Source organism: Phocoena sinus, chromosome 5, assembly GCF_008692025.1.
Source record: "Phocoena sinus isolate mPhoSin1 chromosome 5, mPhoSin1.pri, whole genome shotgun sequence".
Classification (NCBI taxonomy): Eukaryota; Metazoa; Chordata; class Mammalia; order Artiodactyla; family Phocoenidae; genus Phocoena; species Phocoena sinus.
Genome location: NC_045767.1, coordinates 13,308,151 through 13,333,959, shown reverse-complemented (window position 1 = coordinate 13,333,959; position 25,809 = coordinate 13,308,151). Strand labels below are relative to the sequence as shown.

Below are 25,809 nucleotides of genomic sequence, written 5' to 3'. Positions count from 1 at the left end.
GCAGGGTTTTAAAATGCATTTGAAATTGGCAATGTAAAACAATGTAAAACTGCTTTATATATGAAGCAGTACCTATACTGCTTTACAAAAACCTCATGGTAACCGCAAAACAAAAATCTGTAACAGATATATACATAAAAAAGAAAAAGGAGGGCTTCCCTGGTGGCGCAGTGGTTGGGAGTCCACCTGCCGATGCAGGGGACATGGGTTCATGCCCCGGTCCGGGAAGATCCAGCATGCCGCAGAGCGGCTGGGCCCATGAGCCGTGGCCGCTGAGGCTGCGCGTCCGGAGCCTGGGCTCTGCAACAGGAGAGGCCACAACAGTGACAGGCCCGCATACCGCAAAAAAAAAAAAAAAAAAAAAAAGGAATCCAAACATAACACTAAAGATAGTAATAAAGTCACAAGAGAACAAAAGAAGAAAGGGAAAGAAAAGGCCTACAAAAATAAGCCCCAAACAATGAACAAAATGGCAATAAGAACATACATATCAATAATCACCTTAAATGTGAATGGACTAAATGTTCCAACCAAAAGACACACAGTGGCTGACGGGATACAAAAAAAGACCCATATATATGCTGCCTACAAGAGACTCACTTCAGATCTAGAGACACGCACAAACTGCAAGTGAGGGGATGGAAAAAGGTATTCCATGCAAATGGAAATCAAAAGAAACCCAGAGTAGCAATACTTATATCAGATAAAATAGGCTTTAAAATAAAGACTGTTGGAAGAGACAAAGAAGGACAATACATAATGATCAAAGGATAAAATCAAGAAAAAGATACAACTGTAAATATATATGTACCCAACATAGGAGCACCTAAATACATAAGGCAAATATCAATGAACATAAAAGGAGAAATTGACAGTAATACAAAATAGTGGGGGACTTTGATACACCACTTACATCAATGGACAGATCATCCAGACATAAAATCAATATGGAAATCCTTGCCTTAAAAGACACATCAGACCAAATGAACTTAATTGATATATATAGAGTATTCCACCCGAAAGCAGCAAAATACATTCTTTTCAAATGCAAATGGAACATTCTCCAGGATAGATCACATGCTAGACCAGAAAACAAGTCTTGATAAATTTAAGAAAATTGAAATCATATCAAGCATCTTTTCTGACCACAAAGCTATGAGACTAGAAATCAACTAACTACAAGGAAAAAACTGTAAAAAACACAAACATGTGCAGGCTAAACAATATGCTATTAAACAAGCAATGGATCATTGAAGAAATCAGAGAGGAAATAAAAAAGAGACAAATGAAAATGAAAACACAACAATCCAAAACTTATGGGATACAGCAAAACAAGGTCTAAGAGGGAAGTTTATAGTGATACAGGCTTACCTGACATTTTTCCAAAGAGGAAATGCAGATTGCCAACAGGCACATGAAAAGATGTTCAACATCACTAATCATCAGGGAAATGCAGCTAAAAACTACAATGAAATATCACCTCATACATGTCAGAATGGCTACTATCAAAAAGAACACAAATAACAAATGGTGGCAAGGATGTGGAGAAAAGGGAACCCTCATACATTGCTGGTGGGAATGTAAATTGGTGCACCCACTGTGGAAAACAGTGTGGAGGTTTCTCAAAAGCTAAAAATAGAACTACAATGGGACCTGGCAATTCCACCCTTGGGTATATATACGATAAAAAACCCCACCACTAATTTGAAAAGATACGTGCACTCCAACGTTCATAGCAGCATTATTTACAATTGCTAAGACATGGAAGCAACCTAAGTGTCTATCAGTAGATGAATGGATAAAAAAAGATGTGGAGTATATACACAATGGAATACTACTCAGCCATAAAAAAGAAACTAGTGAATACAACAAAAAAGAAGCAGGCTCACAGATATAGAAAACAAACTAGTGGTAACCAGTGGGGAGAGGGAAGTGGGGAGGGTCAGTATAGGGGTAGTGGATTAAGAGTTGCAAACTATTAGGTATAAAATAAGCAAAAGGATATATTGTACAACACAGGGAAAATAGCTAATATTTTATAATAACTATTATATAAATTAAATAAAACCTTTAAATATTGTGAATCACTATATTGTATACCTGTAACATATAATATTGTACAGCAAATATTCTTCAATTAAAAAAATAATAAAATGCAAAAAAACCCCACAAACCTTAATGGTTAGGACTATGTTGTCTTCACATGAGCTGCCTAAATTTGAAACCAGGATCTGTCACTTCGTTAGCTATGTGACCTTGAACAAGTTCCTTAACCTCCCTCAGCCTCAGTTTATCTGTAAAATGTAAACATCACCTATTTTTATCGCTTACTCTTTTTGAATTTTTTTTTTAATCATTCTGTCTTGATTCTTGTTTGTCTCAATATTTTTTCTCAGTCTCAGTGGAATTTTCACCTCTCCAAACTAATTTTCATAAGTTAGTCCTTGGATAGCTTAATTTCCCTATCCAGACTTCGTTTCTATACCTTCTCTTCCATGACTTTAAAAATCATGTGTATGTTAGTGATTTCCAAACATACTGCTCCTGTTGCAATATTTTTCCTGAACTCCAAACTTATGTATCCAACTAACAAGTTGATATTCTGACTTAAATGCCTTTTACGTGGCTCATAGTTAACACGGCCCAAAGCAAACTTTTTAAAAAAATGATTTTCAGTCCTTCAAAACTTAATCCAAGTTACCATCATTTTTTACTTGAATTATTACAGTACTGGTTTGCCTTCTCTCTTCTTCTACCCTTGACCCTCTCCAGTCTATTCATCACACAGCAGTCAAAATGACCTGTTGAACAGTTAAGCCTGATTATATCATTTTGCTAAAAGCCCTTCATAGCTTCCCATTTCATTCGTCATAAATGTTCAAGTTCTTTCTGCATGGGTCAGCAAATTCTTAAAGGGCCAGAGAACAAATATTTTAGGCTTTGCAGGCCAAATAGATTTTGTTGCAACTACAGAACATTACTATGCTATATCTATATGCAAATAGTATTAAGATTCTAAACTGCTATGTCCAACAAAAATCATTGTATTTTCTGAAGTATGCATAAAATTTATAAAACAAACAGTAATAGTTTGGTTTATAATGCTTAATATTTTTCACAGTAGTTTAATAAATATTTGCTGAATAAAATATATAAGTACAAGGCCCAGATTTATACATTTTTACAAAAAAGATTATGGCAAGAACATTAAACTAAAAGTTAAATAATTTCTTCTGTAAAATGTATCAAACAATTAATAGTGGACTTACTTTAGACTACTGATTCTAATTTCCGCACTCTCAGTGAGTTTCTTCATTTCTTCTTTCCACCTACAGGCTGCCTTCTGCTGAGTTGCTAAGAGATGCCTCAGTTCAACCGTGGAATTTCGATTACTGTCTTCCATCTCTCTTAACTGAACTTCAAACCCATGTTCCTTTATTGAAAATTCATGCTCCATCGTACTGATCTAAGGAATAAAATGAACACAGTATTTTTTCTTCTCTGTTTTTCTAGGAGATATACTGATCAATGATATATACAAAAGGAATCTTTTTTTGTGTTTGCGGCATAGAAATATTTGGATGAGAAACCGATATAAAAATTAAGTTTATAATTTGTCTCCATCACAGATGAAGACTTATGCTATTTTATAACATAAATTTAATGAAACCAGAATTATGATGGACTACAAATTTTTCACCACTTTCCCCAACACCTTAAATGCCAGTAGGAAAAAAGTATACTATCTGAAATAAAGCTGCTCTCATCATCTACTTTTACTTTTCTTGCCAGAATCCATAGAAAATACTCATGCTCTCAGTAACTGAGAGTTGGGTTTAAACGGAAGCTATTTATGTTTTTAAAACACAAGAAGTGTTCATTGGTTTATTATAAAGGATACAACTTCCGCACAGTCAAATAGAAGAGACGCACCGAGCAAGGTATGGATGTAGGGGGAGTGCGGAGCTTCCATGCCCTCTCCAAGTATGCCATCCTCCCAGCACTCTGATGTGCTCATGAGAAGCTCATCTTAGAAGTTCCTTAAGTCACTTTTGATTTACATGCTAAAGTTCAGATTGTCTTTCAAAGGGCAGGAATTCCTTTACCACTTCAGTTACAGTATAAATGAACAATGTATTTTGTTTTTCAGGAAAAGACTACAGTGATTTTCAGAAACTCATATGGAAATGTCTTCAGTTATTTCTAGGTTATTGATGTCATTATAGTAAAAATACCTTAATGCAGAATGAACATACAAATAAATGCTCTTTGGATACCCTAAAAGCTTTCTCAGCTGCGTTCAGGGAGAGAATTAACCCTAATGTCCTAAAGTACCCAGTGTATGTAGTGAACTGTCTGCTTTTGTATGCAGCTAGAATGAAACTACCTATTACCATACTTCAGGCAATTGAGGAAATAGTTAAATAGTTACAAGAACAATTTCTTTGGTGCACTCTCAGGTCATCTTTATCTTGCTACACTAAAGAAATATTATAAAGAATATCTATCTTGTGATATTCTAATGTGATTTAAAAATGGTGACAGCTGGAATGACTTCTAGTGATTGATTAAATATGGCTGCTTTTAAACTCAAAAAAGAATGAATAAGGAACTCGATTTTACCAATTCAAAAACACCAAAGAAAACTCAGCAACAGCTAAAACCACGGCTCATGGGGGAAAACTGCAAACATCCTGTCCTCACTACCCCTGCTAAATGCAACAACTTCCTAAAACTCTTAAATTTGTTTTCTCAAATGGTACACAAGTAGAAATTTGACTTTATAAACACTGGCACTGGAAAAAACAACTTTGGATTTATTAATTGTGTATTATATTACTGCTGTGCAAGCCTCCTGAAGCTCCGTGACTCTGCTCGATTTAAACAATTTTTGAATTACTGAATTCTACAAATTTAGAATTGAATATCCTTCCCTGCCTCAATCTCCACTTTCTCTGGAGAAGCCATGGTTCTGACATCTTAAGTGGAAGTATTTAATTCTGTCTCTGTCTCTCTCACACATGTATTAAAAACTGATCTATGCATCTATACAGCTTTAGCACTCTTCCTGCCTACTTAACTCCCCATTTCCAATTGGAAAATCTATTTGCAGTTTGACAAGCCTTTTTCTACCGTCCTTCATGATAACCTGTCTCTAATTCTACAAGCTTGTATTATGCTACTATTCCCTTCTCTTTCTTTGTTTCTGCCACAATGCCTTCTCATTCTTGGGTCTTTTCACATGTTGTTCCCTTTCTCTGGAATAATCTTTCCCCTCCTGCTTATCTTAGTTATCTCTAGTCAGCTTTTAGAATTCAGCTCAATTATTGATCCTACAGGGAAATTCTCTTACCATCTATCTAGAAAAAGCTCTCATAGTGAGAGCTTCTGCCCTACGCTTCTCCTAAAGGGCATTTATTAGTTTGCAAAGATACATTTAAAGTTTTCCCACCTCCATGAAAATAAGTTTTTAAGGATGGGGACCATGTCTTTTTTGTTTACTATTACATTTTCAGCACCTGAATCATAGTAAGGATGTCAAAACGTATCTGTAGACTGAATAAATGATAGCTTTCTGGTATCAAAATTTAGTCTTCAAACAAACCCCAGATCCTTCAGCTGATGCAATTCCGATTGTTAAATTGGACAGGTCTACGCTGATGTTGGAAGGATAAGGACCAAAACAACCATGTCTTCTATAACAACAAAAGTCCTACTAATGATTCAATTCAGAATGTTGGGTTGGGAAAAAGGATTTATGGTCTCCTTCCCTTCTTCTTTTGTGTCCTTCCTCTGCAGAAAACTACTCAAAAGTAGACAAGATTGCTAAAAACTATCCATTTCCTAATTTTATGTTTTTATGAGGGGTATTCATACCACAGAGATATGGAGATCCTTTTCAGAAAGAAGGGAGGAGGAGTTAGGAAAAGAGAAAGCTGGGGCAGAAAGGACAGCAGTGGCTTTAAGATCAAATGAAAACTTCATATAATAAGTTGTTAAGGTTCTCAGCCAACCGACCTCTCAACATCCAACTGTCTTGATCTTTTTGGCTCCTTTCAGTTTATCTATGAAAGATCACACTCTTTTTCAAGGAGGAGAAAAGCTGCAAAGTGTAGCACTAGATTCCTATGTTGTCAAAGAAGGAATCGGCTACAAAGGAGAAATTTATCGGACAGCCCTCCTCCATAAAATAGAATTACAGCTATCTAGTTGGTTCAGAACTTTTGTCCCTTAATTACCAATGATTCTTCTCTTAAGCTAGATGCAGACTTGGCACAAAGGGAGCATTTTTGGTAGATAAGCTTTCTGTCATCTTTTTGTTTTCCAAGAAACATCAGTTACTATCCTGAATGGTTAAAGGTAGAACAGGTGCAGTATCAAGTGGGGAAATTCATCATTAATAGTTTTTAGTTATTAATCCATATGAAATTTAAAACATAAGATGAAGATTTAACATTTTTTCACTGAAGTACATTGACTTTTAAAAAAAATTATGTAAATGTTTCAGTGTGGCAACTTTCAAGCATACACAAAATAGAAAGACTATTACAATGAATCTCTATACGCTTATCACCCAGCTTCTATAATCATCAAACCGATAGCCACTCCTGTTCTATCTATAATCCTACCCACTTTTCTCTGCCAAGATTTATTTCTCTCTCTCTTACAATGAAGTACATGAATCTTAAGGATACAACCAACTTTTACATGTATACTGACATACCAGAGTCACAACCCAGATTTAGGTACCACAGGAGGCTCTCTCACATGCCCTTCTAATCAATATTCACCCACCTACAATGTAACCATTATTCTGATCCCATCCTTATAGGTAATTATGTCCATTCTTCACTTTCATATAATGAAATTAATAGACTATAAGGTTTTTTATGTCTGGCTTGGCTTCTTTGTCCAACATTATGTCTGTGAGACTCACCCACCATTGCTTATAGACATAGTTCATTTTTTTCTTCTATTCCCATACATGAACATACCACAGTTTATTTATATCATCTCATGTTGATGGACATTTGAGTTATTTTCAGTGTTTTGATATGATTAAAACTTCTATGGATATTCTTATACACATGTTTTGATGAACACAAGCACTCATACCTGTTGGGTATGTAGCCAGTATTATTATTATTTGGCATAGTATGCATGTATGTCCAGCTTTAAAAGATACTGCCAAATGGTGGTTGTACCAATTTACACTCCCCAAAATAACATGAAACTACCAGCTGTTTTACAACTTTGTCAACACTTGATATTGTCAGTTTTAAAATTTTAGTCATTCTGGTAGCTATGCAGTAGTACCTCATTATAGGTTTAATTATATTTCCCTGACAGATAATGAAGTTGAACATTTTTTCATATATTCTCTTTTATAAAGCATCTATTTAATTCTTTTGCCCATTTTTGGAAATGGGGTGTCTGTTTTCTCCTGATTGTTAAATGTTTTTTTCCTTATTAATTATTTCCTTATTAATTGGTGCAAGTTTTTATATTCTAGAAATGAATCCTTTTTTTTGGTTGTATGTATTATAAATTCTTTCTTCCACTTTTCACTCTCTCAATGGTGTCTCTTTTGGATGACTTAAAAATCTTAATTTTAATGAAATCCAATTCATCTATCTTTTCATTATAATCAATTCTCTTTGTGTTGTTTAAGAAATTCTTTCTTAAGGTCATGAAGATTTTCTCCTTAAGTTCCATCATTTAATATTTCACATTTAGGTCTACAAGACAGCTCAAATTAATTTAAATGTATGGTGTGATATAGGGGTCAAGGTTTATTTTTAAAATATGGACCCAGTTGATCTATTATTATTTTAGCATGATTTATTGTAAAGATCTAGCATTATTTGTCATAAAGATAATTCTTTCCCTATTGAACTTCCGTGGTGCCTTTGTTATAAATGAGGTGATTATGAAAAGTGGGTTTGTTCCTGGACTTTATTTTGTTCCATTGATCAGGTCGATTATTCTTATATAGATTACACACTATCTTAATTACTATACCTTTATATCAAGTCTTGATGTCTGGTAGTATGACTTTGCCCCTTTGTTTTTCAAAGATTTCTCATAGTCTAAAGCACAAAGCACAAGCTTCTTTGCATATGTAAGGGTCTCTTTTTCAGAGTTCAAGCTTTTATAAATAATCACAGTGTTTGATACTTGCAAAAGGAGGCATTCAATAAATATACACTGATATGAATTAGGTTGGAATGTGAGTTCTTATGAGAGCTCATAATAACAAGAAAAAAGTGAAACACTAATGTTACCACCCCATATCCTTACTACGAAACTGGAAAATATAGAGCTTTATCATAAAGAGTTAATGCCATTTTTTACAAAAGTCACGTGGAATGGGGAAAGGCAAGCAACATGTTGATGGTGATACCTGTGCTTGAAACTCCCTCAAACAGGTTATCATGTTCCTATTGCCAAACCATATAAGCATTAGAGTAAAGAAGGGGGGAAAGAGAGAGAAAATAAAAGGGAATTTTCTTCCAGAGATTTTTGTCCCTTGCTTTCTTCCTGTCATGGAATTTTTAGACTACCTATGAGGGGTTCTCAGAGCATACTGACGTACCACCCGCTATATAGCTAGTTTTAAGAGTTCTATTTTCGAGAGGCTATTATGGAGGGAAAAGAGAGGACGGCAGTCCGTGAAGTTATCTAATCTATAGTTTTGCTAGCACTGCTTAAATTGCTTTGGCAGGAATATCAGTGCATTTCATGGTTGGAAAAGAACTTTTTTGTGTGTGAATAGTGAAAGCAATCATTTTCAAGTATGCTTGCCAAGTTCTACAATAAAGAAAAGACTGGCTAACACTCTGCATTATGATTTAGTGCTATCTGATGAGAAGGCAAAAAAAAAAAAAAAGACCTTAAAAATGTTCTACTAGGTCTCTGTAAATATTCTCTATATTTTGATTTTCACAAGTACACATTTAATTCTAACTAGTTTTGAACACACCTTTAATTTGGCTTTTTTTTGAGCCTCGAGAGCAATCTTTCTTAAATCCTCAGTCTGTTTCTGTAACTGTTCATTTTCCTGCTGAAGTTTCAGCCTTTGTTCACTGACAAATCCACAGTTCTCTCTCTCAGACTCCAATACATTTTGAAGTTTCTGAATCATTTCTTGGCAACGTGATATCTCTTCCGAGGAACTGAATAAAAAAAACAAAACAAAAGGAACCTTTAAACTTAATGAAATGCAATAGAAGTCAAGAAGTCTGTCTATATTTTATACTGTAGACCTGTTTTCTTTGTTCTTAGCCATTTCTCTTCACTATAGACTTAAACTATGTGGTTTCACAATGTTACGTTACACGAGGCAAGTACGTTCAATTTAAGCAATCTTAACTAAGAATAGATAAGCTGAACTGTTATCACTCACCTAGAAAATCAATGTGAAACCTCTTTCAAATTTTTACGAACACTGAGAATCACTGTGTAAAGAGGACTTCAAGGGGACAAACTAAAGCTAATGGTGAGGAAGGTACAGTAGGTAATAGTCAAAACTCCTTTCATTATCAATCAACTCTGTAGGAAGACATTAGCTGACTACAATAAATTATGAATTATAATAAGACCCAATTCATATTTTCCTGTTACATGTCTTAGAAACGGTTTTTATAAACTTCTAGTTGTATAAACTTCTTGTTTTATCACAGGTTAAATAGGTTATATTTCTGGAACTTTCTCAACAATGGATTATTGAGTGACACAACCTCCAGACATGTATCTTGTTTCAATATGCTGCTAATTTTTATTCCTATCTTTTAAATTTCCATCTTTTCAATCCCAGATAATCAAATACTGTGAACATTCCTTGGTCAATAGGTGTCACAGGGAATATAGAAGGTCCTTTACCCCCATAATACTTGTAGCCCCTTCTTTCCTATCTCAACCTTGGCTTATTCCTAATGAAATGATGGATCTAGGCAATGATCCTCAAAAAATGCTCAAGTCAGAGAGATGCTGAGATCAAAAACAATGACACATTATGTGCTTCCAAACAGGAGGCCAAAATATTACCATTTATAAAGCATTCTTACAAAAAAAGTGAAAGCTGAATCAGATCAAGCCTCTTGATTTAGTTGTTAGTTTTTAGGAACTGCATGGGGCAGGAAATAAGGTAAATGACACCACATATATGCATATAGGTAGAGGAAACTCTACAATACTAACAACCCAGTTTTCCAACAAATTATTTATAAGAAAAAGAGAAAGGAGGAGATTCTTAGAGGAAAAAATATATATATATCCATCCCCATATGTACACATACACACACACACACCACCTTTCCTTTATCCATTCTTCTGTCAACAGACACTTAAGTTGTTTCCATATCTTGGTTATTGTCAATAATACTGACTGCAGTGAACATGGGAGTGCGGATATCTCTTTGAAACAATGATTTTGTTGCCTTTGGATCTATACCCAGAAATAGGATTGTTGGCTTATATGGTAGTTCTATTTTTAATGTTTTGAGGCACCTTCATACTGTTTTCCATAGTGGCTGTACTAATTTACATTTTCACCAACAGCATAGAAGCATTCTCCCTTCTCCACATTCTTGCCAACACTTGTTATCTTTTGTCCTTTTGACAAAGGCCATCCTAACAGATGTGAGGTAATACCTCACTGTGGGTTTGATTTGCATTTCCCTGATAATAAGTGATGATGAATACCTTTTGATATATCTATTGAAAAATCTGTTCAGGTCTTTTGCCTAATTTATGTGTTTTTTTCTTTTTTCGTTTTTTTTTTTTTTCTTTTTTACTCTTGAGTTGTTAAGTTTCTTACATATTTTGGAAATTAACTCCATATCAGATGTATTATTGGCAAACAGTTTTCCTATGTCATAGGTTGTCTCTTCACTCTGTTGACTGTTTTCTTTGCTATGCAGAAAGTTCTTAGTTTGATGTAATTCCACTGGTCTATTTTTGCTTTTGTTACCTGTACTTGTGGGGTCATATCCAAAAAAACCGCTGCCAAGACCAATGTCAAGAAGCTTTTTCCCTATGTTTTCTTCCAGTAATTTTATAGTTTCAGAACATACATTTAAGCCTTTAATCCATTATAACCTTATTTTTGTACATGGTGTGACATAAGGGTCCAATTTTTCTTCTTCGTGTGGATATCCAGTTTTCCCAGCAACATTTATTGAACAGACTATCCTTTCTCCATGTGTGTTCTTGGCACCCCTGTCAAAGATCTATTGACTACAAATGTGTGTATTTATTTCTGCACTCTCTACTCTGTGCCATAATCTATACATCTGTTTCATGCCAGTATTGTACTGTTTTGATTACTAAAGCTTTGTAATATATTTTGAAATTAGGAAGTGTGATGCATCCAGATTTTTGTTCTTGCTCCAGACTGCTTTGGCTATTCAGAGTCTTTTGAGGTTCATTATGAATTTTAGGACTTTTTTCTATTTCTGTGAAAACACCATTGGAAATCTGATAGGGATTTTATTGAATCTATAGATGGCTTTGTGTAGTATGGACATTTTAACATTATTGTTTCATTCAGTTTATAAACACATCTTTATATTTATTTGTGACTTTGTCAACTTACTTCCTCAATGTTTTTTAGATTTCAGTGTACAGGTTTTTCACTTCCTTGGTTATAAATTCATTCTAAGCATTTTATTCTTTTTGGTGGTATTGTAAATGGAATTGTTAATCTCTTTTTCATATAGTTTGTTGTTAGTAAATTCATGTATTTGTTCTAATGGCTTTATGGTTGAGTCTCCAGTTTTTAATATATGGGATCATGTCATCTGTAAACAAAGACAATTTTACTTCTCTTCCAATTTAGATACATTTTGTATTTTCTTCTTGTCTAATTTCTCTAAGACATACAGTACTATATTGAATAGAAGTGGCAAGAGTGGGCACTCCTGTCTTTTTCACAATCTTTAAAAAAAAACTTTCAGTTTTTTACCACTGGGTATGACATTAGTTGTGGGCTTGTTATATATGGCCTTTCCTATGTTGAGGAACATTTCTTCTACATCTAATTTGTTGAGAGTTTTTATTACGAATTATATTTTATGAAATGCTTTTTCTGTATCTATTGAAATGATCATACGAATTTTATCCCTCATTCTTTAATGTGGTGTTGTATCACATTTATTGATCTGTGTATGTCAAAAGCATCCTTGCATCCTACATTTTAATCCCACTATGATCCTTTTAATACACTCTTGAATTTTTCTTTTTAGGATTTTTGCATTTATGTTCATCAGGAATATTAGCCTGTAATTTTATTTTCTTATAGTATCTTTGTCTTGCTTTGGTATCAGAGTAATGTTGGCTTCGTAAAATGAGTTTGGAAATGTTCTCTCTTTTTCAATTTTATGAAAGAGTTTAAGAAGGACTGGCATTAAATCTTTAAATGTTTGGTAGAATTCATCAGTGAAGCCATCTGGTTCTGAATGTTTCAAAAATCCAAGGAGGTTTTTGATTACTGATTCAGTCTCCTTAAGAGTAACTGGTCTGTTCAGATTTTCTATTTCTCGTATGGTTGTATGTTTCTAGTAATTTATCCATTTCTTCATGGTTGTCCTACTTGTTGGCATATCATTGTTCATAGTAGTCTCCTATGGTCCTTTATATTTGTGTGGTATCAGTGGTAATGTGTCCTCTTTTATTTCTGATTTTTATTTATTGAGTTTTTTCTCTTTTTTCTTAGTCTAGTTACAGGGTTGTCAATTTTGTTTATCTTTTTAAAACACCGAGTCTTAGTTTGGTTGATCTTTTCTATTTTTAAAAAAAATTCTCTATTTCTGCTCTAATCTTTGTCATTTCCTTCCTTCTCCTAACTTTGGGCTTAGTTTTTCCTTCTTTTTCTAGGTCCTTAAGGTGTAAAGTTGGGTTGTTTATTTGACATCTTTCTTTTCTTAATGTAGGGCATTTATCACTGTAAACTTTCTTTTAAGAACTGGTTTTGCTGCATCCCATAAGTTTGGTATATTTTGTTTCTATTTTTGTTTGTCTCAGGATATTTATTGATTTCCTGTTTGATTTCTTCTTTGACCCACTGGTCGCTCAGGAGTGTGATATTTAATTTCCACCTATTTGTTAATTTTTCAATTTTTCTCCTGTTACTGCATTTCAGTTTCATACCATTGTGATTGGAAAAGATACTTGATATAATTTCAATCTTCTTAAATTTGCTAAGACTTACATTGTGGCCTATCATATGATCTATTCTGGAGAATGTTCTGTGCATGCTTGAGAAGAATGTGCACTGTGTTGCTGTTGTATAGAATGTTGTTAGGTCTACTTGTTCTTTAGCATTGCTCAAATGTGCTGTTTTCTTATTGATTTTCTGTCTGGATGATCTACCTATTGTTGAAAGTGAGGTATTGAAGTTCCTTAGTATCATTGTTTGCTCTCTATTTCTCCCTTCAGTTGTTAATATTTGCTTTATTATACTTAGGTGCTCTGATGTTGAGTGCATATAGTGTTATGATTGCTATCTTCTCTTGACAAATTAACCCTTTTATCATTATAAAATGACCATCTTTGGTCTTGTGACAGTTTTTTACTTAAAGTCTACTTTGATATAAGACACCCTGCTATTTTTTGGGTACCTATTTGCATGGACTATCTTTTGCCATCCTGTAACTGTTAGTCTATGTGTTTCCTCATATTTAAAATCAGTCCCTGGTAGGCAGTGTATAGCTGGAACTTGATTTTTAATCCATTGAGCCTCTCTATGTATTTTGATTGGAGAATTTAATCTACTTACATTAAAAGTCATTATTAATAGGTAAGGACATAACTATTGCCATATTGTTAATTGTTTTCTGTTTTGTAGTTCCTTGGTTCCTTTATTACTATTTTGTTGTCTTCTTGTTGATTTTTGTACTATGCTTTCATTCCCTTATCGTTTGTGTACCTATTACACATTTTTTCTTTGTGATTGGCATGAGGCTTACATGAAACATCTTAGAGTTAGTCTATTTTAACCTGGTAACAACTTAACTTCAATCACATAACAAACTCTACAATTTTACTTCTCTGCTCTCTCACATTTTATGTTATTGATGTATAATTTACAACTTTTTATACTGTATATCCATTGACACATTATTGTACCTACTGTTATTCAAAAAATTTATCTTTTAACTTCTATACCAGAGTTAAAATTGATTATGTACCACCATTACAGTGTTAGAGTATTCTGAATTTGACTATATCCTTATCTTTACGACTAAAGGTTTATACTTTCATGTTTTTACATTGCTAATTAGTGTCCTTTCATTTCAACTTGAAAAACTCCCTTTATTATTTCTTGTACAGTAAGTCTAGTGTGATGAACTTCCTTTTGATCTCTTTTTTTCTGGGAAAGTTTTTATCTCTACTTTGTTTCTGATGGAGAGCTTTGCTGAGTATAGTATTCTTGGTTCCTAGTTTATTCTTTCAGCACTTTGAATATATTATGCCACTCTCTCTTGGCCTGCAAGATTTCTTCTGAGAAATCCATTGATAGTTTTATGCAGGGGTGGAGGGAATCCCTTGTATGTGATGAGTCCCTTTTCTCTTTCTGTTTTCAAATTCTTTTTTCTTTGACTTTTGACATTATGATTATAATGTGTCAAATGAAGCTCTTGATGTTCACTCTATTTGTTGTTCTTTGGTCATCATGGATCTGGATGTTCATTCATTACTCTCCCCAGATTTGGGAAGTTTTCTGTTATTATTTCTTTAAATAAACTTTCTACCCCTTTCTCATACTTTGCTCCTTCCAGGATTTTCATAATGTGGATACTGATTCACTTCAAGATGTCTCATAAATCATGTAGGTTTTCTTCACTCTTTTTTCATTCTTTTTTCTTTTCTTCTCACTGCATGATTTCAAATGACCAGTCTTTGAGTTTACTGATTTTTCTTCTGCATGACCAAGTCTGCTGATAAAGCTCTCTGTTGAATTTTTTCAGTTCAATCACTGTATTCTTCAGCTCTAGGATTTCTGATTGGTTCGTTTATGGTTTCAATTTCTTTGTTAAACGTCTCATTTTGTTCATGTATTGTTCTCCTGATTTCATGTAGTTGACCATCTCTGTTCATTAAGCTCCTTAAGACAATTATTTTTAATTTTTTGTCTAGAAGTTCATGGATCTCCATTTGTTTTGTATTGATTACTAGAGCCTTATTAGTTTTCTTTGGTGGTGTCATGTTTGCTTGATTCTTTGTTGCTATCTGTGCATTTGAAGGAGCAGACTCCTCTTCCAGTCTTTAGACTGGTTCTGGCAGCTAAAGACCTTCTCCTGTCTTGTCTCAGAACTGATGGGACTGCCTCTGGGATCACAGCTAAGTGGGACTGAAACCATGTCATGTGGTTGTTGCCAGGTCCATGGTTGGCAGACCTGTAACCAGGGGCGCAGTCAGGTGTTGTGTCTGTTAGGATTCTAAGGTGCTCCTGTCATGTTCACTGGGCTGGCCTATGGGCAGGCAGAACTGCTTCTGGACTGTGGTAGGGTGGGACTAGAGCTGGGTCACAGACTGCTTCAGGGGTCATAGTCAGGTCTGAGGCCTGTAATGGGGGCATCTACAAGAGTGGCTTCTGCTGGGTCCCTTGGGTGAATCCCTGGCCATGTAAGACTGCCTCAAACTGTGGTAGAACAGGGCTGGATCCATGTCTTGTGGCTTTTGTTGGGTGTGCAGTCTGGTCCGTCACTGGCAGACTTGTTACCAGGGGCACAGTCAGGCGTGGCTTCCAATGGGTCCATTAGTGCTCCCGTGAGGTTACTGGGCTGGTTCCTGGATGGGCAGCATTATGTTCAGGCTGCAGGAGAGTGGAACTGGAGCTGGGTAATGGGAATGCTTTGGCGGCCACAGCCAGGTCTGAGATTGGCAGGCCTATTACTGAGAGTACCTATAAGGGTTCCTTGGGAAGAGGCTAGGTGCGGGACTGGGCAAGGACGGCTGGAGCCAAATCCACAGGAAGATGGGGCTGCTTTGGGTTCATAGATGGGACCACAGTTGGAGGGCCTGTCACTGGTGTGCAGGCCTGCCTCCTCATTTTTGGGCTCCACTAAGGCTTTGCAACCTCCTACCTGGATTCCAGTGCTCCCACAAAGGCATTTTTGTCTATGGATGCCTGCCAAATATTTGTTTCTGTGGAGAGACATGGGCTGGGGACCTCCTATTCTGCCATACTGCTGATATAATTCCTCTTTTAAAATAACTATTAAACATATTCTGTAACAGAGATCAAAACTTCATTCAACTTAAGTAAGTTTTACTATAATAAGTAATACTCTGGGGGGAAAAGGTAGAGAAATATTCAGAATGGATAGGCCAGATTATAAATCTATCATTTTAATAGACAATGTAATAAATACAAATGATGGATTATTACTGAATATTCAATACCTCTAAACTGAGTATAAAAGCAATAATTATAAGCAAGCTACTGTAATAGCTGCATAGTTAGTATGAAAAAAATGATCTTATGAACATCCTATTTAACTGCCAGAAACAAGAAACTTAAAATAAAATGGTACAGTACTGTATCTTTTCTTCCTGAAGAAATTAGTTTTCAAAAATAATCTTGAAAAGAAATTCTATTTGGTGCTAAAAAGTCTTTTTTCAACACAAGAAATAATTATGAGTCCTATAAAAACTAAAAAATCTCAAAAATTGTATGAATTCTGAAAATCCAAAAGAATAACTTACTTTATTTCAAGTTGTTTGATTTTATTTTCTGCTGTCTTAAGTCTTAGCTGAAGATCATCTTTTGAACGTTCGGCAACCAGGCATCTTTGGTGCATTTCTTCTAGTTTTCTGTAATCATTTTCATTTATTCTGCCTTCAAGGTAAATCTGCAGAAGAGGCTTATATGTATATTACTTTGCACAAGGAAATTATCTTAAGAAATTATACAGTTTAGAAACTGAAATAAATGATGAGAAATAAAAACTCATGATCGTGTTCATCTGTCCCATTATAACATTAGAATATAACAATAATTAATTTTGGTTGTTTCACATTTACAAAATAAAATGCTGAAAACTGACAAATAAAGTAATTGCTTATTTTTTGAAATTATTCAGGCTCATTATACTATTCAAATAATTTTAATAAATGCTAGAAAGAAATATAAAATAGCTGAAACTAAAAAAATACTCTAAATGTTATCACTTGGAGACAACTGCTTTGATTCTTTGATGACTACTTTTAAGACAATTCTGTATTGCAATATTCAAAAGTACAGACACATACTGTGGTGCAATGAGTAGAACTATCTGAAAGTGAGTCCAGAATCTCTAGGTTAACCAGACAACGATCTAGCTGAAATGGGGGTTTCCCCTTCCCTAGCAGAAGTGGTTGTATTCAAGCTCTGCTTCCTGTGAGACTGGGCTTCCACCTATGACAGAGAGGCTGTAGCATCCCATGAACTGCAAGGTCTCCAGGTGCTAGGCAGTTCACATTTTCAGACACACCCTACACACAGGTACCCTCCAATCCAGAATGCTTGGCCAAGTAACCTGTGTTTCCTCGCACTGACAAGACTGCTTTGTCACTCCTGCTCTACAAAAAGACAGAGTATCAAAATGTCAATGTCCTGCCACTAAAATACAGACCTATACTGCAGGACCAGCAGTATTTTGACTATAGCATACTTGTCTGTGGAAAACTGGGAGAAGAGAAAGCTGTGACTTCTCTTTACCTGTTGCCTTTAGTCTTGTAGGTTTTACATTTCCCCAATAAAGCCTATTCCTTAACCTATGCCATGTGATATTTAAAAAATTCATCCCAAACCCTGATGGCAGGTCCAATCTAAATGGAACCTAGCCCTATTCCATAACAGAGGGAAACTCAGAAGGGATCAACCTTGTAGGAGTGGTGACCATGAATGGCCTACCCTGAACATAATATGCATATTTCTTATTTTCTTCCCCCACAAATGGGATTATATACTATATTCTCCTTTGTAAATTACTCTTTTATTATCTGATGTTGTCATAATCTTTTATATCAATAATACAGATATAACACATTTTTTTATAACACATAGCTCTTCTTTGAAAATCAAACTCTGACTCTACCATTTACTATTTTTTTAACATTGGGTAAATTACTTAACCTCTCTATGAAAGTTCCTAATGCAGCACCTAAAACACAGTTTGATTTGCTGAATCAAATTTAGCTCTTTTTCTCCCCAAGGTATTTTAAAAGAGTGGGATATTTTTTTTTTTTTTTTTTTTTTTTGCGGTACTCGGGCCTCTCACTGTTGTGGCCTCTCTCATTGCGGAGCACAGGCTCCGGACGTGCAGGCTCAGCGGCCATGGCTCACCGGCCCAGCCGCTCCGCGGCATGTGGGACCTTCCTGAACCGGGGCACGAACCCGTGTCCCCTGCATCGGCAGGCGGACTCTCAACCACTGCGCCACCAGGGAAGCCCAAGAGTGGGATATTTACTGCTAAATAAAAAGAGTTATCTAAGTAAGAAATAAATTTCAAACTATAGACTTCTTGCAATATTCGTTCTCAAATGTCACTGGGGTAAATATTCTTTCCTAACTGTGATTAAAAATCTGTGTTTTTAAAAAGGTAAAAATCATAGCATTTTATAATTTTTTTGGTTATATATACTTTTTATATTTATAGATGGCCTACACCCAATAAGAGTTGGCAGAAAATTTAAAAAGAAGACAAAATAAAATTTAATATTGGGATGAGGTCTAAGCAAGGAATAGTTACTTTGTAAAATTTATACCTTTAAGTAAAAAGTTCAAATAATGTGGCCACTCTTGTTAAGAAATGTATACAGGCAATACCAGTACTTAAATGCAGATTCTGATAATATTCCAAGCAAATAAAAGCACTCACCAGGAGAATACTTATAATATAGGGGTTGCTAGTAGATAGTATGATGAAAGCAGACAGTAATGCTGAATACTTGCAGTTGGGTTTTAGGTAGCTATATTTTCCTTTTTCTCTTTACCTTTTCTAGTTCTTCTTCCACTGCTTTTTTCTCCCTAATGCCTCGTTCAATTTGGCCTTGTTTTTCAGCACACTCCTATAAATTCAAATCATGGTGTAAATAAATATATTTGTAAAACCTTAAGAAAAATGGGGAAAAACAGAAAGGAAGATGATATGTTCATAATAAGAATACCACACTTACCCTATTTGTATAGCAGGACCATATTGATTATTAGGGGAAAAAAACAAAAATGAAAAACTCAAATCTTCAAAGAACTACCTATCTCAGGATTTCAGAGATCACCTCTGGCATAGAATGCCAAGAAGTTCTAAGTAAACATACTAGATGGAAAACAGAGGCTGAGGGATTCTGGGGAGAAAAAAATAAATGAGACCCCTTTCTCATATTACAGTTTTCCCTTTCATATACTCTTACCACATATTTTAAAAGGTAACAAAGAACTAGACAGTGACACAACACCATAGGATAACCTATGGCCTAAAAGATGCATGGGTATATAAATTCTAGAACAGTTAATTTTCTTTGGCAAAACTTATAAGCAGCCAGTGGACACAGTAAAAATGTTTCATTAACATGAACATAAAACATTTCTGACTCGAAAGGTTTTAATCAGTAAAATCAAACAAGCATATCAATACTCAATAAATTTAAAATTTTGCAAATGAGACTAAAACTAAGAACAATCATTATAACGACTGGCTCTTCACAGCTATCTGTTTTTCTCTATTAATTTTTGAGAATGGGTGTGGTTATTTTCTACTATTATGCGCTGGATGAACCTGCTTTGCTGACAGTACAGGGCTAATATTCAATTATTTTTATCATAACTTTATTTTATAGAAATACTATATAACAACATGTTTTTAAAGTTCAAAATAAGCTTCTAAATTATGATCCCAAATTAATGAACTCTGATTATAATGAAGATCTTTAAACCTATGTTGTAAATAAGATTATTAATCTAAATTTATCTTTTATTAAGATAGAACTGTTAGTGTATAAGATATATAACTTTATTTTTTTTAACATCTTTATTGGAGTGTAATTGCTTTACAGTGGTGTGTTAGGTTCTGCTGTATAACAAGGTGAATCAGTTATACATATACCTATATCCCCATATCCCCTCCCTCTTGCGTTTCCCTCCCACTCTCCCTATTCCACCCCTCTAGGTGGACACAGAGCACCAAGGTGATCTCCCTGTGCTATGCGGCTGCTTCCCACTAGCTATCTATTTTACATTTGGTGGTGTATATATGTCCATGCCACTCTCTCACTTCATCCCAGCTTACCCTTCCCCCTCCCCATATCCTCAACTCCATTCTCTTCATCTGTGTCTTTATTCCTGTCCCTCCCCTAGGTTCATCAGAACCAATTTTTTTTTTAGAATCCATATATACGTGTTAGCATACGGTATTTGTTTTTCTCTTTCTGATTTACCTCACTCTGTATAACAGACTCTAAATTCATCCACCTCACTACAAATAACTCAATTTCATTTCTTTTTATGGCTGAGTAATATTCCATTGTATATATGCGCCACATCTTCATTATCCATTCATCTGTCAATGGACACTTAGGTTGCTTCCGTGTCCTGGCTATTGTAAAGAGTGCTGCAGTGAACATTGTGGTACATGACTCTTTTTGAATTATGGTTTCCTCAGGGTAAGTGCACAGTAGTAGGATTGCTGGGTCATATGGTAGTTCTATTTGTAGTTTTTTAAGGAACCTCCATACGGTTTTCCACAGTGGTTGTACCCATTTACATTCCCACCAACAGTGCAAGAGTGTTCCCCTTTCTCCACACCCTCTCCACCGTTTATTGTTTCAGATTTTTTGATGATGGCCATTCTGACTGGTCTGAGGTGACACCTCATTGTAGTTTTGATTTGCATTTCTCTAATGATGAGTGATGTTGAGCATCCTTTTATGTACTTGTTGGCAAGCTGTACATCTTCTTTGGAGAAATGTCTATTTCGGTCTTCTGCCCATTTTTGGATTGGGTTGTTTTTTGATATTGAGGTGATGAGCTGCTTGTATATTTTGGAGATTAATCATTCGTCAGCTGCTTCATTGGCAAATATTTTCTCCCATTCTCAGCACTGTCTTTTCGTCTTGTTTATGGTTTCCTTTGCTGTGCAAAAACTTGGAAGTTTCATTAGGTCCCATTTGTTTACTTTTGTTTTTATTTCCATTCCTCTAGGAGGTGGGTCAAAAAGGATCTTGCTGTTATCTATGTCATAGAGTGTTCTGCCTATATTTTCCTCTAAGAGTTTTATAGTGTCTGTCCTAACATTTAGGTCTTTAATCCATTTTGAGTTTATTTTTGCGTATGGTGTTAGGGAGTGTTGTAGCTTCGTTCTTTTACATGTAGCTGTCCAGTTTTCCCAGCACCACTTATTGAAGAGGTTGTCTTCTCCACTGTATATTATCTTTATCAAAGATAAGGTGATCATATGTACGTGGGTTTATCTCTGGGCATTCTATCCTGTTCCATTGATCTATACTTCTGTTTTTGTGCCAGTACCATACTGCCTTCATTATTGTAGCTTTGTACTATAGTCTGAAGTCAGGAAGCCTAAGTCCTACAGCTCTGTTTTCCTTTCTCAAGATTGCTTTGGCTATTCGGGGTCTTTTCTATTTCCATACACATTGTGAAACTCTTTGTTCTAGTTCTGTGAAAAATGCCATTGGTACTTTGACAGGGATTGCATTCAATCTGTAGATTGCTTGGGGTAGTAGAGTCATTTTCACAATGTTGATTCTTCCAGTCCAAGAACATGGTATATCGAGACTCTGGGAGGGCTCAGGCCAAGGAATACTTCCCAGAACTTCTGCTGCCAGTGTCCTTGTCCACACGGTGAGCCACAGCCATCCCTCGCCTGTGCCAAAGACCCTCCAACACTAGCAGGTCTTTCGCAAGGATGTGAGCCTCTGTCAACATCTGGCACTGTCATCCCTACCCAGAACCATACCCAGAGGCCTCAGGATATGACCACAGTACATCTGGCAGGAGCAGCAGAAGGCTCCTTTCCTGACACCCAAGGTAGCTTGAATAGCATGCCACAGAGGTGTTTATCCAGTGAACAACCTATATAGTCAGAAAACATATCTTCAGTAGTCTGTGTTTGAAAACATTAATATTCAAATGCAACAATATTGCATTGGTTTTCAATGTCTGGCTTTTTCTTGTAACCAGTGAGTCATCAAGGCTTGCAGTCCTTGCAGAGAAGTACACTAAAGATTAAGAATACTAAAGTTGGATCATCACGTCGCAGCGTTCTTCATCAAGATGCATCAGAAATATATCTACACATGGAACAACTCCTACAGAACACCTACTGAAGGCTGGAAGAAGACCTCAGACCTCCAAAAAGGCAAGAAACTCCCCACGTACCTGGGTAGGGCAAAAGAAAAAAGAATAAACAGAGACAAAAGAACAGGGACAGAACCTGCACCAGTGGGAGGGAGCTGTGAAGGAGGAAAGGTTTCCACACACTAGGAAGCCCCTTCCCGGGCGGAGACTGCAGGTGGCAGAGGGGGAAAGCTTCGGAGCCACGGAGGAGAGCACAGCAACAGGAGGCAGAAGGCAAAGCAGAGAGGTTCCTGCACAGAGGATCAGTGCCGACCAGCAATCACCAGCCCGAGAGGCTTGTCTGCTCACCTACTGAGGCAGGCGGGGCTGGGAGCTGAGGCTCGGACTTTGGTCGGAGTGCAGGGAGAGAACTGGCGGCATGAACACAGCCTGAAGGAGTTAGTGCACCACAGCTAGACGGGAGGGAGTCCGGGGAAAAGTCTGGACCTGCCGAAGAGGCAAGAGACTTTTTCTTCCCTCTTTGTTTCCTGGTGCGCGAGGAGAGGGGATTAAGAGCGCTGCTTAAAGGAGCTCCAGAAACGGGCGCCAGCCGCGGCTACCAGCACGGACCCCAGAGACGGGCATTAGACGCTAAGGCTGCTGCTGCCCCCACCAAGAACCCTGTGTGCAAGCACAGGTCACTCTCCACAACTCCCTTCCGGGGAGCCTGTGCAGCCCGCCACTGCCACGGTCCCGGGATCCAGGAACAACTTCCCTGGGAGAACACACGGTGCGCCTCAGGCTGGTGCAACGTCACGCTGGCCTCTGCCACCACAGGCTCGACCCGCACTCCATACCCCTTCCTCCCCCCAGCCTGAGTGAGCCAGGGCCCCCGAATCAACGGCTCCTTTAACCCTGTCCTGTCTGAGCGAAGAACTGATGCCCTCCAGCAACCTACATGCAGAGGCGGGGCCAAATCCAACGCTGAACACCAGGAGCTGTGTGAACAAAGAGGAGAAAGGGAAATCTCTCCCAGCAGCCTCAGAAGCAGAGGATTAAATCTCCACAATCAACTTGATGTACCCTGCATCTGTGGAATACCTGAATAGACAACGAATCATCCCAAATTGAGGAGGTGGACATTGAGAGCAAGATTTGGTATTTTTTCCTCTTTTCCTCTTTTTCTGGGTGTGTACGTGTATGCTTCTGTGTGAGATTTCGTCTGCATAGCTTTGCTTTCACCATTTGCCCTAGGGTTCTACCTGTCCGTTTTTTTTTTTTTGCTTTTTTTAAATTTTACCTTACTTTATTTTATTTTCTTTTATATTCTTTCTTTCTTTCTTTCTTCCTTCCTTCCTCCATCCCTCCCTCCCTCCCTTCCTTCCTTTCTTTCTACTTGTTCTCCCTTTTATTCTGAGCCATGTGGATGAAAGGCTCTTCATGCTGCAGTCAGGAGTCAGTGCTGTGCCTCTGAGGTGGGAGAGCCAACTTCAGGACACTGGTCCACAAGAGACCTCCCAGCTCCACAAAACATCAAACGGCAAAAATCTCGCACAGATCTCCATCTCAACACCAACACCCAGCTTCACTCAACGACCAGCAAGCTACAGTGCTAGACACCCTATGCCAAACAACTAGCAAGACAGGAACACAACCCCACCCATTAGCAGAGAGGCTGCCTAAAATCATAATAAGGCCACAGACACCCCAAAACACACCACCAGACGTGGACCTGCCCACCAGAGAGACAAGATCCAGCCTCATCCACCAGAACACAGGCACTAGTCCCCTCCACCAGGAAGCCTACACAACCCACTGAACCAACCTTAGGCACTGGGGATAGACATCAAAAAATACGGGAACTACGAACCTGCAGCCTGCAAAAAGGAGACCCCAAACACAGTAAGATAAGAAAAGTGAGAAGACACAAAAGCACACAGCAGATGAAGGAGCAAGTTAAAACCCACCAGACCTAACAAAAGAAGAGGAAAAAGGCAGTCTACCTGAAAAAGAATTCAGAATAGTGATAGTAAAGATGATCCAAACTCTTGGAAATAGAATAGATAAAATGCAAGAAACATTTAACAAGGACCTAGAAGAACTAAAGAGGAAACAAGCAATGATGAACAACACAATAAATGAAATTAAACATACTCTAGAAGGGATCAACAGCAGAATAACTGAGGCAAAAGAACGGATAAGTGACCTGGAAGCTAAAATAGTGGAATTAACTACTGAAGAGCAGAATAAGAAAAAAGAATGAAAAGAACTGAGGACAGTCTCACAGACCTCTGGGACAACATTAAATGCACGAACATTCAAATTATAGGGGTTCCAGAAGAAGAAGAGAAAAAGAAAGGGACTGAGAAAATATTTGAAGAGATTACAGTTGAAAACTTCCCTAATATGGGAAAGGAAATAGTTAATCAAGTCCAAGAAGCACAGAGATTCCCATACAGGAGAAATCCAAGGAGAAACACGCCAAAACATATACTAATCAAACTATCAAAAATTAAATACAAAGAAAACATATTAAAGGCAGCAAGGGAAAAACAACAAATAACACACAAGGGAATCCCTGTAAGGTTAACAGCTGATCTTTCAGCAGAAACTCTGCAAGCCAAAAGGGACTGGCAGGACATATTTAAAGTGATGAAGGAGAAAAACCTACAACCAAGATTACTCTACCCAGCAAGGATTTCATACAGATTTGAGAGAGAGAGAGAGACTTCAGCACCACCAAACCATCTTTACAACAAATGCTAAAGGATCTTTTCTAGGCAAGAAACACAAGAAAAGGAAAAGACCTATAATAACATACCCAACACAATTTTTCTTAATTGTTTCTTCCCATTTTCTCATGGGAATAGGAAAAAAGATATCAATAATTACCTTAAATGTAAATGGATTAAATGCTCCCACCAAAAGACACAGACTGGCTGAATGGATACAAAAACAAGACTTATATATATATGCTGTCTACAGGACACACACTTCAGACCTAGGGACACATACAGACTGAAAGTGAGGAGATGGAAAAAGATATTCCATGCAAATGGAAACCAAAAGAAAGCTGGAGTAACAATTCTCACATCAGACAAAATATACTTTAAAATAAAGAATATTACAAGAGACAAAGAAGGACACTACATAATGATCAAGGGATTGATCCAAGAAGAAGATATAACAATTGTAAATATTTATGCACCCAACATAGGAGCACCTCAATACATAAGGCAAATACTAACAGCCATAAAAGGGGAAATCGACAGTAACACATTCATAGTAGGGGACTTTAACACCTCACTTTCACCAATAGACAGATCATCCAAAATGAAAATAAATAGGGAAACACAAGCTTTAAATGACACATTAAACAAGATGGACTTAATTGATATTTATAGGACATTCTGCCCCAAAACAAGGGAATGCACATTTTTCTCAAGTGCTCATGGAAAGTTCTCCAGGATAGATCGTATCTTGGGTCACAAATCTAGCCTTGGTAAATTAAGAAAATTGAAAGTGTATCAAGT

The 25,809-nt window shown here is 36.6% G+C and overlaps 1 protein-coding gene across 3 annotated transcripts in view; it reads right to left on the bottom strand.

Moving 5' to 3' along the window:
* Positions 1-25,809, bottom strand: part of SCLT1 (sodium channel and clathrin linker 1) — a 260,510-nt gene that overhangs the window by 68,485 nt on the left and 166,216 nt on the right. For all 3 annotated transcript variants that reach the window (XM_032632761.1, XM_032632760.1, XM_032632762.1), the window contains exons 15-18: positions 18,982-19,056; positions 16,711-16,856; positions 8,984-9,176; positions 3,270-3,466 (exon numbers count right to left, since the gene is read on the bottom strand). In XM_032632761.1, coding sequence (XP_032488652.1) covers positions 3,270-3,466; positions 8,984-9,176; positions 16,711-16,856; positions 18,982-19,056 — 611 coding nt within the window. The remainder of the gene's footprint in view (positions 1-3,269; positions 3,467-8,983; positions 9,177-16,710; positions 16,857-18,981; positions 19,057-25,809) is intronic.